Source organism: Fusarium tjaetaba (assembly GCF_013396195.1).
Source record: "Fusarium tjaetaba strain NRRL 66243 chromosome Unknown NRRL66243_c0000129, whole genome shotgun sequence".
NCBI classification, from domain to species: Eukaryota; Fungi; Ascomycota; class Sordariomycetes; order Hypocreales; family Nectriaceae; genus Fusarium; species Fusarium tjaetaba.
Genome location: NW_023501325.1, coordinates 131,835 through 149,867, shown reverse-complemented (window position 1 = coordinate 149,867; position 18,033 = coordinate 131,835). Strand labels below are relative to the sequence as shown.

At 49.3% G+C, this 18,033-nt stretch overlaps 6 protein-coding genes across 6 annotated transcripts; 4 read left to right on the top strand and 2 right to left on the bottom strand.

Moving 5' to 3' along the window:
• Positions 1-178: 178 nt before the first annotated feature.
• Positions 179-1,620, bottom strand: FTJAE_6632 (Abhydrolase domain protein; the record flags this gene model as incomplete). The annotated part of the gene is made up of 6 exons (XM_037353264.1): positions 179-267; positions 322-1,021; positions 1,069-1,076; positions 1,127-1,324; positions 1,382-1,455; positions 1,511-1,620. 6 exons carry the CDS (start codon positions 1,618-1,620, stop codon positions 179-181), a joined length of 1,179 nt encoding a protein of 392 aa, XP_037206305.1.
• Positions 1,621-2,601: 981 nt separating this feature from the next.
• Positions 2,602-4,893, top strand: FTJAE_6631 (uncharacterized protein; the record flags this gene model as incomplete). Its single annotated transcript, XM_037353263.1, has 2 exons — positions 2,602-2,864; positions 2,922-4,893. The coding sequence occupies 2 exons, from the start codon at positions 2,602-2,604 to the stop codon at positions 4,891-4,893; spliced, it is 2,235 nt and encodes a 744-aa protein (XP_037206304.1).
• A 1,522-nt stretch (positions 4,894-6,415) lies between these two features.
• Positions 6,416-11,017, top strand: FTJAE_6630 (uncharacterized protein; the record flags this gene model as incomplete). The annotated part of the gene is made up of 1 exon (XM_037353262.1): positions 6,416-11,017. One exon carries the CDS (start codon positions 6,416-6,418, stop codon positions 11,015-11,017), a length of 4,602 nt encoding a protein of 1,533 aa, XP_037206303.1.
• Positions 11,018-11,639: 622 nt separating this feature from the next.
• On the top strand, positions 11,640-13,529 carry FTJAE_6629 (restriction of telomere capping 5; the record flags this gene model as incomplete). The annotated part of the gene is made up of 2 exons (XM_037353260.1): positions 11,640-11,705; positions 11,778-13,529. The coding sequence occupies 2 exons, from the start codon at positions 11,640-11,642 to the stop codon at positions 13,527-13,529; spliced, it is 1,818 nt and encodes a 605-aa protein (XP_037206302.1).
• Positions 13,530-13,815: 286 nt separating this feature from the next.
• On the bottom strand, positions 13,816-14,607 carry FTJAE_6628 (altered inheritance-mitochondria 31 mitochondrial; the record flags this gene model as incomplete). Its single annotated transcript, XM_037353259.1, has 3 exons — positions 13,816-14,360; positions 14,421-14,491; positions 14,549-14,607. 3 exons carry the CDS (start codon positions 14,605-14,607, stop codon positions 13,816-13,818), a joined length of 675 nt encoding a protein of 224 aa, XP_037206301.1.
• A 575-nt stretch (positions 14,608-15,182) lies between these two features.
• On the top strand, positions 15,183-17,873 carry FTJAE_6627 (EF hand domain protein; the record flags this gene model as incomplete). The annotated part of the gene is made up of 1 exon (XM_037353258.1): positions 15,183-17,873. One exon carries the CDS (start codon positions 15,183-15,185, stop codon positions 17,871-17,873), a length of 2,691 nt encoding a protein of 896 aa, XP_037206300.1.
• Between the last annotated feature and the right edge of the window lie 160 nt (positions 17,874-18,033).

Genomic DNA, 18,033 nt, shown 5'->3' with positions numbered 1-18,033 from the left:
GAAAACTTCGAAGTCAGGATCTTGAAGTAGCAAAGCAAATTCCACGTCGTTTGTCGAACTGTGCAGAGTAATCACTAAGAAATCATGTATGGGTTGGCATTGCAACCTGATGGGGCAATTACGAAGATGCTACTTATTAGATGTCGAACAACTATCCTGATGGATGTGTCCTGCCAGTCTATTCATCACTGTAAGTCGTTCCGTGAAGATCAAATGCTCTCATGACAGCCAGCGCAACAGGCGCATAGCCCATGATATCGTTGTGACCTGAGTTACTTATCAGCATACAATCTCAACAGGATTGAGCAGACATTCACTTACCACCATATGGGAAAAGCTCTTGGCGGATAATCATGTTGGGTTCAGCAGTCCAAGTGGTCACAAATGCATCCTTGCCCTTGCGGATGGTGCGCTCTTCTTTCCAACTCTCGAAGTCCTTGTCATCCATAATCCCAAGAGTCTCCTGGGCAGCGGCTCTGAACAACTTATTGTCTTCCGTCCAAGGGATGTCTTTATCATTCTTTGCATGAATCAAATTAAGCCTGAGCCTCGTCTTCGTATGGCGGACTACGTTGGCGAGCCTTCTGTCTGAATGCCATTTATCGACAACGAAGCGATGGATGAAACGCACGAGAGAAGGCCACATGCGGAAGGGAGCAAGTACAGGGAAGATACCCACGATTCGATAACCCAATAGGAGATTTGCAAGATCGCTGAAGCCAGCGACTATGGTAATGCCTGCAAATTCGACGCCCTGAAGGGCATACCTTTCAGCAACGGCACTGACCACAGCAGTACCTAAGCTCTGCCCGAGCAGGACTATGCGACTTGGTGGAATCTCTGCCACGTTGGTAGCCCAGTCAACGAGTGTTGCGGCATCTTGAATTACTCCAGTCTCTGACGGTGTGCCCGTAGAATGACCAAATCCTCGGTAGTCGATGGCGATAACATGATATGAGGAAGTATCAGTCAAGGAATGATAACTGAGAGGCCGAATAGCTTGCGCGATGTGACCAGCGTTCTGTCGGGTCAGTTGACATCAGTTGCAACATGGCGGTCACCACTTACACCGTGAACTGAGATACGAGTAAGTATCAATAGGATGAGAGCTCCAGATTCAACTTACAATATAACACCAAGCGAGATTCTGGATCCTCCTTCAGTAGACGAAATGACTCGGTCTTGGTGAAGTCTGCCGAGAAACCCGGCTCTTGGGACTCTATCTTGGCTTCATTCTGTAGATATAGAGGGAGTGGTAGGATATGCCAAGCGTAAATTGATTCGCCGTCAGGCGTTTTCAGTGAGAACGGAGTTACTTGGTTCCCTATACGAGCATTATATGAGTATTATGAATACAAAATCTCAGAGAGTTTGGACATACGAGCGAAACCCCACCGTTCTGGTTGGTTGACATTACTCCATAATAATGTATTGAATTTGTGCGCATATAGAAACCTGATTAGAGAGTCAAAACCGATTAACTTCAGAATAAGAAACGACCCAAACATACTGTCTCTGGAAGAAGGGTGTCATTCCCAGTCCCAAGAAAACGCAATAGAGGCCCAGTGGTGCTGCGACTGCTATAACCACAGCCTTGACGGCGGGATGAAGATAAGACATGATTCTCCGTTGGTAGATCAAAGAACAAATCAGAGTAAAAAAGATCTATGAAAGATTCTGAAAATGAAACGCTACCTTGGCCGAGGCGAATAATATGCTCACCTGCTACGGAGTGATTCAAGGCAGAACCCATGAAGGCCTGAGGTCGAACCACACAGGACGTTGCTTTGCCCGCGCTAGCCTCTAGGTAAGCACCAGTCAGTGATCATCAACGGGACTTCTCTCGCGGGGAAGACTATCTCCTACGCCTGCATTTAATGTACCTGAGGCGCGTCTGATGCGGCTGTGGCCCCACCTAATCTTCTGGGAAGAAAGAGCCGCGAAATGACCACACCTCACCTTACCTCAGTGGAGACTAGGTACCTAATTAGTTGTGACTGCTAAGTTGGTTCAAGGAGTAGATGAAGAAGCTTGTGCTCTGTCGTCGGCCGATAGGATAGGTACCTTCGACAGGAGTAATTTCCCCAGCCGTCTGCCTTTATCGATAGAACCTAGATAGGTCTCTCACGGCGCTTCCAAATAGGCCCGGGCCTGTAAGGTCCCTGCTGAGCCCCAGCTTCCTTTTTACCTAGGCGCTGGAGTGCTAAATCTGTCCAATCAGAACACTGGATTCACACTCCATGCTCCATATGAAGGTGGCCGTGTTGGACCTGCACCACTGAGCCTCGGATTGCTGTCCGTAGTAGGTGGCTGTTGCTACTGAATGCAGTAAACTACCACTGTCTCTTTTCCAATGGGAGCCTCCATTCCCATCTTCCATCTCCCACCTCCATATTCTCTCAATATTCCCTCGTGACCCAACCTCACCTTCGCTTCTTCGACTTCTTATTGCTCGCGAAAACGATCGATTATTCAGCTTTACACGTTCATTTTGCTGCAAGACGCGCCTTGCATGGCCCTCATATAATGATTGGCTCCAGTCTCGCAGTGTAATCCTTTTGCGCTCTCTGTAGTTTGCCTACTGTGCAAGCTAGTTAGTTCATGGAGCGAAAGCGCAAACTGCCCGCGCGGGCTGCCGCGCGAGGCGAAAATGCTGCCAAAAAGCGCAATGTTACACCTCGAGAGCGATCTGCGACGCCTGCTGCTCCCCCGCCAGCTCCAGAGCCAGAACCAGCTCCGGAACCTGAAGAACCTCCCCCGCCTCCATTGCCCAAATCGATTCAAGCTGGCAAACCTCTCCCAACGGTAGAAGTCGCGCAGCCAGAAGAACTGTCGTCAAAGGAGTATCAGTCGGTTGGTGAAAGGTATGACATGGCGAACTGACCCACGAGATAGAGGTACTGACTGACGCGTCCCTCAAGTGGTGTACTTGCCGAATCACTCTTCCGATCCCGTCACAAATGGATCAGCGAAGGCTTGTTTGCAAAGTATTGGACGAAACCCCATAAGCGCAAAGGTGTTCTCAATGAAGACCCTAAAAACCCGCCCAAGGATACCATGTCAAAGGTGGGCACCGTAACGATTACGATTGAGCCTCATATAATCGAAGCCACGATGTACGTGGTGAAGGACCCGAAACCGAAGACTCAGCCCGTACCACAGCAGCAACCACAGCACCGTCCGATTCTCCAGTATGGTCCTCCAAATGGTTCAATGCCTCCGCCAGTGGCGCCTCCAGCATCTACAGCTGGCACACCGGCACAGAATAGGGTGCCGGCAGCGAAATCTATACCACAAAGTCCATCACAGGGCCCAGCTCAAAGTCCGGCTCAGTCATCTCAAGGCCAGATTGCTACTTCAACGACAGCCGCGGTGAACACTGCGACACCATCCCCGAGTCCAAGCTTACAGCCAAGACCACAAGTTGGAGGGCCTGTAGCACCATCTCCAACACCATCAATCTCACAAGCGTCTCCCAACATTTCCGCCCCAGTGGCACATATGTCAGCTTCAGGGCCGACCGTAGCACCAGCAGCATCCACTAGGCCGATAACAGCTCCTCTAATGTCTCCATCCCCCCGACCGCCTCCAAATGCTCATCCGCCTGCGAGTGGCCTCGCCAAACCTGCTCCAGCTCCAATTCCTGGCTCAGCTCCAGGTGTCCCTGCTTCAGGTGCCGCCCCTGCTGCGAAACCGTCGGCTAACGATCCTGTGATTGCTTTATTGGCACAGAAGGCTTCGGGAGATGCCGAGCTGCGGGACCTCATGAAGAGAGTGGCCGTGGGGCAAGCAAAAGAGGGTGAATTAGCTCACTTTCAGAAGATCATAGATCAACTTAATGCCGAATATCGAAGTAGAGGGGGGCAGCAAGGGCCATCGGCAGATCGTCTTCTTGTCGATGGCCGTACAGTGCAATATTTTGCTACGGAAGTCAGGACTATTCTTGATATTGTCTTGGCCTCTAACCCCAACCAGAAGTCTTCCGAGCTGCGGCCACCACAAGGCAGTGATCCGCTTGTCGTTCTATTGGTCAAGACTGCCCTAGAGGACCAGAGGACACGGGATATGATTCGAAGGATTGCGGAAAACCGACCCGGCTTTACTGATGCTACAGATCTCAAGGAGATCTTAGATCGGCTGCATCGCGATATGAAGACCGCACCGAGAGCTTCTCCTGCTCCTGTACAAATCCGCCAGCAAACCCCGAACAGCATACCGAATGGGCAACAAAAGGCACTCCATAATGGACCTCCACCTAACCCACAAGCTCTCAGATCAAAGGGGCCACCACCTGTGCCCAAACCAGACATTGCTGCTGTTGTTTTTGACTTTGGAAGCGGTGACCGATATCTGTTTCCCAAATTCAGTATTTTGGAATATCTACCAACTGCGACTGGCCAACAAGTTGTGGCCTCATTTCTAATTGTTCGCAAGGGAAGCACATCTGAATATGGAGGCGACCCAAAGCTAGACTACTACCAACCCGTCACGATACGCCTCTTCACACCATCTGGTCGCCATCTAGAGAATCTCGCACGAGTGGTCGCTCCCCAAGATGAGGTCAGGCGCTATATGGACGATGTCATGGATCATATGACCCGCGCCGAATATGTTCTCCTGGCAATGAGGCTCCCAAAAGCCAGTTCGGACGGAGAGAAAGACGGCGCGGCCTCGGAGGAACCCAGGACAAACGGCTCGACACCAAAGCCTGACTCGGCGATAGAGCCGAAGCCCGCCGCGAAGGTTGGCGTTCTTTGGACGTCCAAAGGCAATTCTGAAACTCCACCAGTAGAAGGACGGCTGTCAAAGCCAGCTCGATATGCTGAGCAGGAGGCTGAAGCTAAGTACCAGCGCTTGATTAGTCAAGTGTCTGCAAAGGACAACGAGGCCTGAGCATGTATTGAGTTCTGAAAGCCTCTTTCACTACGAGTTGCACAAACTGTTTCATAATTTGTTGTGCTTACAATGGAGTTTGGCATTCTTTTTTTTTTTTTTTTTTGGCGAAGTTAGGAGTGTTGGCAGGAATATTATTCGTGGGATGGATAGGCGCTACTTGCATATAAGTTACCTAGATTATCTTGAACCAAAGAGGAGAAAGATGTGTCGGCGGAATCTCAACCTCTTGAAACTGCCCGGCGAATTATCATCATTGGGGATTTGTACTTGTTCACTGGTTTGATTCCATACCGCTCATAATCTCTACGGGGCAATCACTGGGTTTCTGTGTATTATCCATGGTGTGTGGATGACCCTCTGGGCTCCATGATAGAGACGTTGAAGTTACTACCGGAAGCGTATTTGAGATTCTAGCATATTCTTTCAACTGGATAGGACGAGGGGAAAGGATTCAAGGCTTGAAGTTAATATAGTTGAAGTGTAGCTTTCTGTGGTGACATGTGGCAATTTGGTTGAGGACATGTGGTACCTTTTCCGGGGAGTCGTTCCATTCATATTGGTTCGAGGACGGAGGAGTAGGTACTCCATACTCTCCGCCAGCTCAAATGTTAATTTACGATCGGTAAGTAGTAACGAAACACGCGAGCCTGCGGAGAGGCATCACCATGAACTGTGATTTTATGACATGAAGATTGTGGTGAATGTAAGTGCCACGAGTTTGAAGTTAAGGTTACCAAACGAGTATGTTGCCTCCCCTGAACCTTGTACCCTCTTTTCATTATCTCGATGATGATGATATTCAAGCACGTCCCTTGGAATGCAACATCAAAAACACACAATTGACTTATGGGTGACGCTGAACTTAGATGTTGATAGTTCCGAGACCAAAAAGGTGCATCCATAGGCATGCTTCTAACCTGATGCCCCATTCATGCGTATCAAACAGATAGATTGGACCTTACCGTAGTCATAGGTTTATCGGTAGAAAGAAAAACGATACTTATTATCGTGATTCCACAGCTAAGCAAAACTACCTACCTACGCATACAATCAACAACGATGCAGTGTCCTTTATTATTTGTCAAGCTATGTTTAGAAGAGCTGGGATAGTAGAGGTCATGGTTGCAACTTGATGAAATCACACAATGAGGAGAAACCGTACGATGTCGCACCCCTCCTCGATCGATATGCTTCGGCGTCCTCGGCCATATGTGTATGAGCGACAGGAGGCGTCCCTCACTTGTCTCCAGACAAGTCTCAAGTCTCAAGTTAAGCCCAGCCATGTGAATAGCTACCTATGATGGCTACGATACCATCGAAAGAGGGGGGGCAGGAAGTTTATTCAAGGTAGATCACGAGGAATATCTGGTTCCTCTGTAAGTATAAGTAGGATGCTTGTTCCCCTATTCTCGTCACTTGTTCTTTCTTCTAAGCTTGAAACTTGAGTTCCGTTGTGACCCTCTGACTCATCTTTAGTTTACCTTGGCCGCCTACTATTTGTCAGGGTGAGTTGGCAATCATGAAATTGACCAACACCATCCTCGTTGCCCTCCAGGCATCGATGGGCTTGGCCTTCGTCGTCCCCAATGATGATATCAAGAAGGCCATGACACAACACAAGCATGATGATGCCGACCTCGATGAGAACAAGTTTCATGGCTATGAACAGATCACCAAGATCACTTCACACCGATACTTTGGACCTAAGGACCACAAGCATCATCATGAAGAGAAGAAGCATGACGGCGAGGACGAGGACGAGGACGAGGACGACGACACCGACGATGATGACGATGACAAGAAAGAGCATGTTCACCACCCTCAAAAAGTAAAGGAGAAGCACAATAAAAGCAAGAAACATGATGATGACGAGGGCAATGATGATGGTCACAAGAAGCATCACTCCCATAACTCGAAGAAGAAGCAACATGTCGAAGAAGATGATGACAAGGAGGAGGATAAGGAACCCAAGCTCATCTTCCACACAGACGAGTACAAGAAGGCCAAGAAGGAGGCCGAGGACAAATTCCCATGGCTCAAAGATGATGCGTCAGAGACTCCCAAATCCAATCACAGGCACAAATTCATAAAGGATGCCAGGAAGAAATACAATTCCGCCCAACATGTTCAGTTGGAGACCCCTAAGCACTACAGCAAGGACAAAGATGAAGACAATCAGCTTAAGGAAGCCAAGCAGAAACTCCCTTCCTTCATCAAGAATGTTGTGCTGGAGACCCCCAAGCGCTACAACGAGCTCAAGAATAAAGAGAACCAGGTCAAGGAAGGCAAGAAAAAGGAGACCAACTTGAAGGATGGCAAAATGTACAAGAAGATTCATCGAGGTGGAATGGTCGTCAAGCGCGATATTGACATCAACATTCATGCTCCAACCTTCGAGATTTATCATGATTCTGACAAGAAGCATGAGCATGGCGACGCGGAACTTGTCAAAATCTTTCACGTGAGCTCGCAGGAGTCGACTCATGGGACCAAGGATCCCGAGTATAAGCATGATGATGAGCAGAAACACAAGGAGTCAACAAAGGAGCACCATTCACTTCCCAAGTCTCACCATAAGCATACCGGGTCTAAGAACTATGATAGTCACGACAAGGATCACTTTGGAGGTGCAAAGAAGTATCCCCAGTCAAGCAAAGATCACAATCAGACTCAAGGGCACCACCCCACGCCTGTTGTAGAAGTGACCAAGAAGCTGGTCGAACTGCTCGCCCCGATCATAAAGCCGAAAACTGGCCGTCCTGACTCTTCCAAAGAGCCATCCCAACAGTATAAATCTTATCCTTCTCATGCTTACTCTGATAAGGGCTGCCCTAGCCCTCATGACAATCGCTACCCCAACTACAAGAAACCCTATTCGCCAAAGGACACTCACTATGATGATGAGTCTAAGAATGGACACAAGAAGTCTGATCAAGCAGAGGATAAGCGAATTGATGAAAAGAAGAAGAATAATGCACTGCGAGTTATCATTGAATCCCTCGCCGAGCTTCTTGCCAAGAAGGCAATAGCCCATAAACACAGCCCCAAGAAAACTCACCCATCCCAAGATGATCATGACAGACACTATGAGTCCAAGAAAAAGCACCATCCTCATCAAAGGCCTTCCTATCGATACAAAGAGCATGCCGAGTACAAGCATGATGACAGCAAGAAACATGTCAAGCTGAGCCAAGACAGTTCCTCTCACTATGAGCCTGGCTATAAGCATGAGGAGTTGGACTCACATCACAATGGAAAGAAGAACGACTATGATCATGACCATGACCATGAGGACTCCAAGAAGGGTCGGTACTCGCACAACAAGCCTATTTCTCGGTACAAGAAGAAAATCGACTACAAGCATGATGATGAGGAGAAGCATATCAAAGTGAGCAAGGATCACGTCTCACAGCACGAGCCAACCCATCATGATGAGAAGCCGGATCATCATCATTATCATCATGGAAAGGATCATGAGCGCCCTAAGAGGCCCGGGCCTCATCATGACCATCAAGAGGCCGAGCACCATGGGCACTCTGAGAAATCAAAGGACTATTACCCATACAACAAACCAAAACACCAATACAAGGAGCATTCTAAGTACAAGCACGACGATGATAACGGCCGTGGTCCGTTTGATCAAAGAGTGAATCTGGATCGTAAACCCATCGATCACTACACAAAGTCTAGACATCACAAGGACCACGAAGATGAAACGAAGGCATACAAAGATCACCTGTCTCATCTTGAGACTCACACCAAAAGATCAAGTAACATTGTACCTAAGCTCAACACCACTCAAATCCTCAACCTGGAAGCGCTTTCGCCGCAGGACCGAAAGAGAATCGCAATGGGCCTGCCTCTTGATCGGCAGACCAGAAAGGAGTTCGGCGAGTTCAAGGATTGCAGCCCCAAACTGATTGCCAAGCTCAATGTCATGTATGCCCGTATCCTCGATGATCCCAAATATGCACCTTTCATCAAGTACCTCAACACAGAACGCGAGTTTCGCAACAGAAAGAGATGCAGTTTCAAGCTCACTAGAGAGATGATCGCAAGTATCGAGGCTTTGGACCCCGAGACTCGTGCCCTGGCTGCAGACGAACTCAATTTTGACCCGCAACTTCAGCAAGAGTTTGTGAATTCCAGAAAGCTCTCCCCCGGCCTTATCAAGAAGCTTGAGAAGTGGGCTACGAAACATGGGAGGGATCCTAAAAACAAGGCGATTCTTGAGAAGCTTATGTCTCAAAATAAGAAGCGAGCAATCTCAAAATCTGTGCTTACTCCAGAGATGCTCGCAAAGATCGAGGCTATGGACCCTATGCTTCGTGCCGTGGCTGCAGATAGACTCGATTTTGACCCGAAGCTTAAGAAAGAGTTTGTGAATGCCAAAAAGCTCTACCCCGGCCTTATCAAGAAGCTTGAGAAGGAGTATGAGCGTATTGCGAAGAACCCTAAATACAAGAAGATCCTCGAGAAGCTCCAGGCCTGTAGGAAGCGAGCAATCTCAAAATCTGTGCTTACTCCAGAGGTGCTCGCAAAGATCGAGGCTATGGACCCTATGCTTCGTGCCGTGGCTGCAGATAGACTCGATTTTGACCCGAAACTTAAGAAAGAGTTTATAAATGCTAAAAAGCTCTACCCCAGCCTTATCAAGAAGCTTGAGAAGGAGTATGAGCGTATTGCAGGGAACCCCAAATATAAGAAGATCCTCGAGAAGCTCCAGGCCCGTAGGAAGCGAGCAGCCCCAACCCCACCCATTCCCAAGATCCCAAATGAGATGCTGAAGAGAATCGAAGCCATGGATCCAATCCTACGCCGCGTGTTCGCAGAGAGATTCGATCTTCCCGCGAAACTCACAGATGAGTTTGTAGATTGCGGAAAGCTCGACCAACAGATGATCCACAAACTCAACTGGGAGTATGCCCGCATTCATAAGGATCCCACATTCAAGAAGATCCTTCAAGATTTCAACATCAATTTCAAGCGATCTGAGGGTCAGGACGAGAAGACCGAGGACGAGCTCAAGCCCCTGACAGAAGATGAGAAGAAGGAGGAGGCCAAGCTCAAGAAGCAGGAGTTGAAGGAAACGGAGGCCAGTCAGCCGAAAAGGCTCACTGCAACCGAGCTGGAGTACATCGGGCATCTGCCTAAAGTCCTGCGCGCCAAAATAGCCAAGAAGATGGATATGCCTAAGGATTTACGAAAATGGTTCACCAAGAAGCAAAGCTATACAGGTGAAAATCTGGAGCGACTGAACGAGGTGTGGCTCCGAATTCAACAAGACCCTGAATATGCAGACGTTGTCAAGCAGGTCCAGTCTTTGTATTACACGAAAGACGGTCCAATAGAAGCCAAATACTTCAAGAATCTAAGGGAGAAAGTCGAGGAGGCAGCCAAAGCCAAAGACAGGGCGAGAGCCGAGACGCCGAGGGAAGACAAGATACAGACACGATCTGTACACCAGCTTACCGAGAAGGAGCTGGAACGTTTGCTCAAGTTGGATAAATACGAGCGCCAGGCCCTGGCGAGAAAGGTTGGGCTAGAACAGTCACTCGCCCGTGAGTTCATCAACGCATCTAAACCGAGCACTGGATTCCTCGAGAAACTCAACGAGGCTGTCTCCAAGAGTGTCGGTACTCCTCAATACCGAGAACTTCTCAAGCTTGTCGGTAAGGAACTCCCCAAACCCAAAGAGGAAAAGCTAAAGCTGGAATCCATCAAGAAGGACGTGCGCCTGGAAATCGCCAAGAGCTTAGAGTTCGACGACTTCACCAGGGATGAGTTTTTGGAGGCTAAGGCGCTGGAGGGCAGACTCTTGGACAAGGTCGCGAAGTTTTGGGGGGTCAAGAGGATGAAGAACGCAGAGCAGGGAAAGGATGACATCAAGCACCCTGAGGTTATAAGCAAACTTCTCGAGTCCGCCCTGGACAAGACAGGCCAACAAGGTAGTGGTGTCCAGAGTAAGAGCACAGATGGGAAGAAGCTCACCGAGGCTGAGCAGAAAATGAAGGACAAGGTCGAAAAGACAAAAGCGAACGGCTGGTGCGATGAGTTCGTTAGCGAGCTTGGGGACTCTTTCGGCCCTGAGGAGAAGAAGGGGAAGAAAGACGGAAACTGAGAGTGGTGTGAAGGGGTACCTCCAGTGGGGATTGTTCGGTTGGTTTTGTTCGCGGAGTCTGTTTACTGGACCCAAGTCAGTCTTTAGACACCTGCCTATTTAATGAACATATTTGTTTCGAGGCCTGATTTCGTTGCATTGGCATCTTGGTTTCTGGGAATAGCTTCAAATTCCATGATAATAGCTAAACTGAGTACTCCGTATAAAAGCCCTGAAACTCCAGGCCGACGATGCCGCCGATTCACGTGTCAATCGAGTCAATCATTGGAACCAAGCCGCCGTCATTCATTACCTAAATGCTTGGCACACTGGATTGGATCTAATTGGACGAGAATAAGGATGAGGATGAGCGACAGAGCAGGGGAAGCAACGAATCATTACGTAGATAAGTGTGTATACGTACCTTCCGTGTCAGCAATCACCCACCTTAGGTACTAACCTTGTCTCACCTCACCTCACTCAGTGTCCGGCGGAATGTCATGAAGTCGTCTACCTTAACATTGGATACCTAAGTACCTTAGCTTAGACACTCTCAACTTCACATTTTTCATATTGTCATCTTCGTCTTCATCTTCATTCATTTTTAGTATCAGAGTGATGCAAACGCAGTGGCCTTTGCAAAATGGGCCAGAATCTTTCGGATGAGCATCCGCAGCGGCGGTCGCATGAAGAGCTAACTCAGCAACTTGTGAGCTCCTCCTGTCCATCTATCATACGTTACCAGAGCCAATTCTGAAATACCGCTAACACGAGCTCATAGACGGAAAAGTTTATGAAGAAATGTTTCACCTCTCTTGAACTATACTCACTCAGAGATGTTTTCAAGAGCCTTGCCGACCAGCAGGACTCCATCAAATATCTGAAAGAGGACACTATCGCCCGGTACCTGGAAATACCAGACATTCTCGGCACCTCGCCAGTCATTTTCCAAATGGTATCCTATATCGGTGCTTTTCCATTTCTTCAAGACGCGCCTGCAGTCCTGGAGTTTCAGCGGATGATTATGGTGGTTGTCATCATGACTGAGCGCTACAAAACCGTATTGGCGCGGGGCTCTTCAGATAGGACCAAACTACTGTTCAAGAGCTTGGCTGTCTATGATCGTAAGATGTCAGAAGCAGGAGCCCATCCAAACACGTCACACATCGAGTCCAAAGACGATCAAATGAAGGCCATGTCCGGTGTGGCTGGTTTTGCGGTTGATGCAGCTGGGGACGAAGATGAGGACGGTGAGGACGACGACCTCGTATTGACAGCTTTTGAATTGCTCGATATCAAGGATGCCGTGGACCAGGGCCATGCACCAGTCTTTCATGGCGCTACCATCCCAACTGACAATTTCCGAAAACTTGTCATGCTGCTTCTCCTTGCCGCCCCGCTTGATCCTCAAGAAAGCCTCTCAATGTATTCAAGCCGTGTTGTTGGACAAGAACTCGAGGGCCTCCGTGGCGCCGCTGAAAGCATTCTTGCCTCCTTTGTTAATGCCGAGACCTCAACTGGAATTAAGTACAACCACTTCAGAACCATCATACCTGTGATTTGCCCTCATATTTTTCGTGGATTCAATGGTCTTTTTGAGCGCTTTCTTTTCTCGCAAAATCTAGATTTCTCCAAACATCAAAATGATACCCCAGCTACTACTTCATCTCAAAAAGTAGCACAGCCTCTATTGACCGACATGGGCGAGATACTTAACCAGAACACTTTGTCCCAGATCTCGCTCTTCCTTCCTGGGACAGATCTCTTCTGGCGAGTGAGGCTCCTGTACTCGGGTAATGATGCTGGTTTCTCTATGGGAAGTTTCCAGACCAAAGTTTTCAACTGGCAAGCTCCAACACTGCTCCTGGTGAGCGGAACACGGCTGGGAGATGAGCCGGAGGGTGGTCAAGAAAGCAGTTTCGCGGCATCCTTACCTCCGAAGCGGTTCCCTCATGGTAGCAGATCGGATCGGCTCACTTTTGGTGTCTACGTTCGTGAACCTTGGAAACACACCCACCGGGAATGCTTCGGCGATTCAGAAACAACACTATTTCAACTTGAACCAATTCATGATGTCTTCCGGGCATCGACTATCAACAAAGACTACGTTACTTTCACAAAAGCACCAGCGCACCATCCCATGATGTCGTTCGGTTGCCCTCATCCACACCCATCTCAAGCTCACAGAGGGGCCGACATGTTACGCCTAGGCCCTGTATCATTATTACTTGACGACTCGTTCGAGTTTGCAGTCTTCAACCACGATTTTACCTCTCGAGGAGGTGCATTTCACTCGAGTGTGGTGAGAAAGTATGATTTCCAGGACCGATTCCAGATCGAGAGTCTCGAAGTTTGGGGTTGTGGTGGTGATAAAGAAGCCCAAGCCCAAGCCGAGAAATGGGCTTGGGAGGAACGAGAGGCTGAAGCTCGCCGCAAGATTAATCTTGGAAATGGAGATATCGAGGCTGACCGGGCGTTGCTTGAGATGGCGGGGTTAATTGGAGGAAACCGAAGTGGAGGATCTATGACATGAAGCAACCCCAAAGAAATTGAGTATTATCAGACAACATATGTTCTTAAAGCCTGGATAGCACATCGGTTAAGCAACTGTTTGTCTTGAAACTTCACAATCTTCAAGCTCAATAAATATTGACAATCATCAACATGTGGCTTAGTAGCTTGGGAGTAGAGCTACGCTGTACTCGAAGGTACCGCCCGTTATCTATCGTACACAACGTTTTTCTGCCATAAATTAACATGCGAAACTTTTATACAAACCTCCATCATGGCCAATTGCTCCTAATGTACATTCTTGATTCTCAGTCCTTCCTCTTTGAGATAATTTCGCCAAGATCGCCCAGAGAACTCTTGGGATTCTTCTTCTTCTTTGAGCTGGCCTCATCCTCGACAGCTTCTGCGGCGGCTTTGTTGTCATCCTTCTTCTCTCCCTTGCTGCCCTGTGGCCACAAGCCAATGCGGCTCAGAATACCTCCATTACTGGAAGTCTCGGTGCCTTCGGGTTGCGGTTCTGCCGTTGCCTTGGTCTCCTCGGCCCGCTGGGCCTGGACCTGTTGTCTCTTCTTCTCGAGTCTCGCACGCATGGCCTTTTCCTCCTCGTCTCGGGCCTCGAGCTCACGAATCCACTTTTGTCGCTTCTCTTCAGCATCCTTCTGCTCCTGGAGCTGGCGGAGCTCCTTGCTCTTCTCGCGGTCCTTCTGGTAATACATGCTGCCGGCAAGCATGGCGAATACGGTGAAACCTTGGGCTGCAACTCGGGCTCGGAACATGCGGTTCGCCTGTTTTGAATCACCACGACGGAGGGCTCGGTAGGCATTGATAAAGGCGAGAGTGGTCAGACCCATTCCTATAGCTATTAGAGGCTGTCCCGTGCGGCAAAGAGTTCCGAGATGTTTTTTTTCTTTACCTAGGGGGATCAACGGCTCCTCCTTGATCTTGCGAAGGACCTTTTGCATTGGTCTTTCATTCTGAAGTTCCCTGGACTATCGCATGAGCGGGGAGTGCACGGTATAGCAAGCTGGAATTGAAGCATACTGGTCGCCGTCAAAGGACGAGGGCATAGGGCCCGGGAGGGAGGGGGGTGCATCAGCCATTGTGTTTGTTTGTTATAAAGCCCAATTGCTGCCGCAGAATGGAAGTCGATTTGAATTCGTGAGGAAGTGGGCTGAGAATTTACAGAGGGACCTTACCCTTAGCTAGTACTGTACCCATGATCGCATCCATTGGATGGGTCCATATCTGCACTACGTGCAAGCATCATCACTTTTGTCGCTGACGGGTGGGTGGGCTCAAGGACACAAGACAGGTACGTACCTTGCCCAACCGCCAACCCCCCCAACTCCCAAGCGGCCATCCAATCGATCGGCCTATCCGTGTTCGGCCTAGCCGCTGCTCCACTGAAACTTCACAGCTCTGATCGCATTAATGAGCTTATTGAGATGCAATGTATCCGTAGCTTTGTCATCATCGAAAACAGTGAACAGATTTGTTATTCATTCCAACATTGCCTTGCGAATCTACAGTACCCGATACTGAACAGAAACGACGGCTGACGCGAATCCGATCCGATCTATCCATTGACGGTCACCGTTGATCGACTCTATAACCTTTCAACTTCCCCTGACACGCCTAGATTCAGCATCATGCAATATCCATGATATAGCCCACGATGTGGTTGCCGACGCCTTCCGTCGAGAGTATCACCCGGCCGCGACTGGCTGTGGCCGTGGTTTCTGCTGTGGCCGCGCTCTCGGCCGGATACTACGCATATCAGGTCCGGTCGCAAAGTTTCGAGTCTCTGCCCGGTGGTGGCCTACACAGAAGCAACGCAGTACGACGTCAACGCCGGAATCGGAGAAACGAGGATGGCTCAAGTTCCTCATCCGAGGCTCCGGGTGACGAGAACGCCAATATTGATCCAGTTCAGCCCCTTGGCGATGGGGAGACCATAGTTGATGGCGGGGACGAGTGGTGGAACGATCCCAGCGGGTTTCCTTCTAATCAACGGACTGGCCACAACATCGTCACCCTTCTCTTTCGCGTTTCGGAGGATAATGCACGCAGAAATGGGTGCGTTCACAGAGGCTGCCAATGTAATTCATGTGGCATGGTTCCCATCCGCGGTGTACGTTACCGCTGCGCAAACTGTGCCGACTTTGATCTTTGCGAAACTTGCGAAGCCCAGGGGGTTCACATCAAGACTCATATCTTCTACAAAATCCGAATACCAGCACCGCCGTTCGGCCCGCGACAAATGCAGCAAGTTTGGTACACTGGGGACCCGGACACTTGCAGGCGGACTCTGCCCCGCAGTTTGATACCGAAGCTGTCACAAGATACAGGATTCGAACGGCCAGAGTTAGAGGCTTTCTGGGAACAATGGACTTTTATGGCCAACTCGGAATGGAGAGATGACCCTGATGAGCTGTGTGTCGCAATGGATCGGAAGACATTCGAGCGGTGTCTTGTTCCTACAGGAGGCTCCCGTCATGCAGCACCAAATCTGATACACGATCGAATGTTCTCTTTTTACGACTCCAACAATGATGACTTGATTGGCTTCACAGAATTTCTCCATGGATTATCATACCGAAAGCGAAAGGATAAACTCCGAAAGATATTCTCTGGCTACGATCTGGATAGCGATGGATATGTTGATCGCAAAGACTTTTTGCGCATGTTCCGTGCGTATTATGTTCTATACAAGCAGATGCACAAAGATATTTTAGACGGCCTGCAGGATCAGCTACTCGCCAGCAGCGAAGCTCAACAGCTCGTTACCAGCCGTCAACCACTGAGCAGTCTATTTGGACGTGAGGGTCGAGTTCCTCCCGGTGAAGGACAGTTTCGGCACGAGGGCAAGACATATCAACGAGATGGTAGTGTGGATATTTCCGATGGGCACGAACACGTTGTTGCGCCAGATCGCGGGGACACAGCAGCTCGTGGCGATATTCTAACAAACCTGTTTGCTTGTGAAACCGACCATCGATTTCGGTCCAGGAGGCAGTTCATCACCAGAAACGACACAGATAGCAACTGGAGAACAGTTCGCCGTTTGAGTGGGAGTGAGACCGATCGTACTTATTGGGTTACGCTATTGGAACCGGCATCCACCTTGGAGGAGCTTCCAGGCCTCATAATGGAGACTTTGAATCCTGAGATTGAGGAGCCTACAGATGATGAGGATGAGGATGTTGAAGGTGACAGGCCTGCAGATGGCATGAACGGAACCCATGAAGAAGACGATACAGGAGGCCCGTCACGAACGGAAAGTGAGATCAGAGCCGAGACCATTGCCAAGGATCGCAGCAGAGCTCCTAAACTGGACAAACGCAAAAGAGACATGGCACGGAATCAACTACATGAGCGGTGGAAGAGGCGGCAGTTTTATCTCGATGAGGAAGAGGGAGGCCTTGCCCCTGATGACTGGGCAGGCAGTGAAGATATTCTAATGGATCTTCGCCAGATGGATGAAGCCTCTAGTGACGATGAAGAAAACGACTCGGCAACGACACCGACTAGTTCAAAGGTCAGATTCGCCAACGGAAATCTCACCGATGACGAGGATCATGATAAAACGACGTCACCTAGCAGTGCTTCTGAGCACGTGCCGCGATGGAGAATACCGCACGCTGAGCGAGATGCTGGCAAGGAGATTCTTTACCAGGTCACTCAGCAAGCATTTAATGAGTTGCTTGATACCATTTTTAAGCCAGCCGAGGACCTCGCTGTGCAAGCAGCTGAAACCAAAGAACAACGGGCAAAGTACAAGGACGTACTAGACACCATCGAGCTTGGCGATGATGATAAGTCTAAGCCTACGAGTCGGGGTGATTCCAAGGTTAGATCCGCCACTGACAAGACTCTTGAGGAGCTCTTGTCCGAAACTGGATATACTATTGCTTTGCCAGAGGGACGAAATGCCATCGAAATCGATACTACGGTTGAAATTATCCACGAGGATGGAACGGCAGAGCCCGTTTCAGGGTCAGAAACTGAGGCAACTATGCCAGTATCCGAAGACGAAGAACAAGATCCCACTCTCCCACAATTCCGACCCAACTCACTTGGAGATGCACCTACCTCTCCGGCTTACGTATTCTACCCCATTACGCAGCCTTTACCAGACACGTCCGAGGACGACGTACCCAGAGAAGAGGATGACATCGATAGCCCTCCCACATCAGACATGCTGCGGCACTGGAAACGCCTAAGTCTTGCTGAGGCCCAGGCGATCAAAAGAGGGGGATGGGGTAAACTAAGCTTTGACGAGTTTGAGGCCATCTATAAGAGCCAGGAGCACCAGGGCAACAGACTCGATTATCTCGGAAGCTGGATAGACTTTTGTATTCCCTAAACACGGAGTGGAAACCGCTTTCGAACACCTCCTGGTATGGCTCCATAGTGGATGTGTGCTTGGGTTGGTGTTTATCCTTTTACATTCGGGTAGTTCCGGGAGTTTCTGCATCGCGACTGAAAGCTTTCATGTAAAATAGCGAAAAAAAGGAATCGGCACA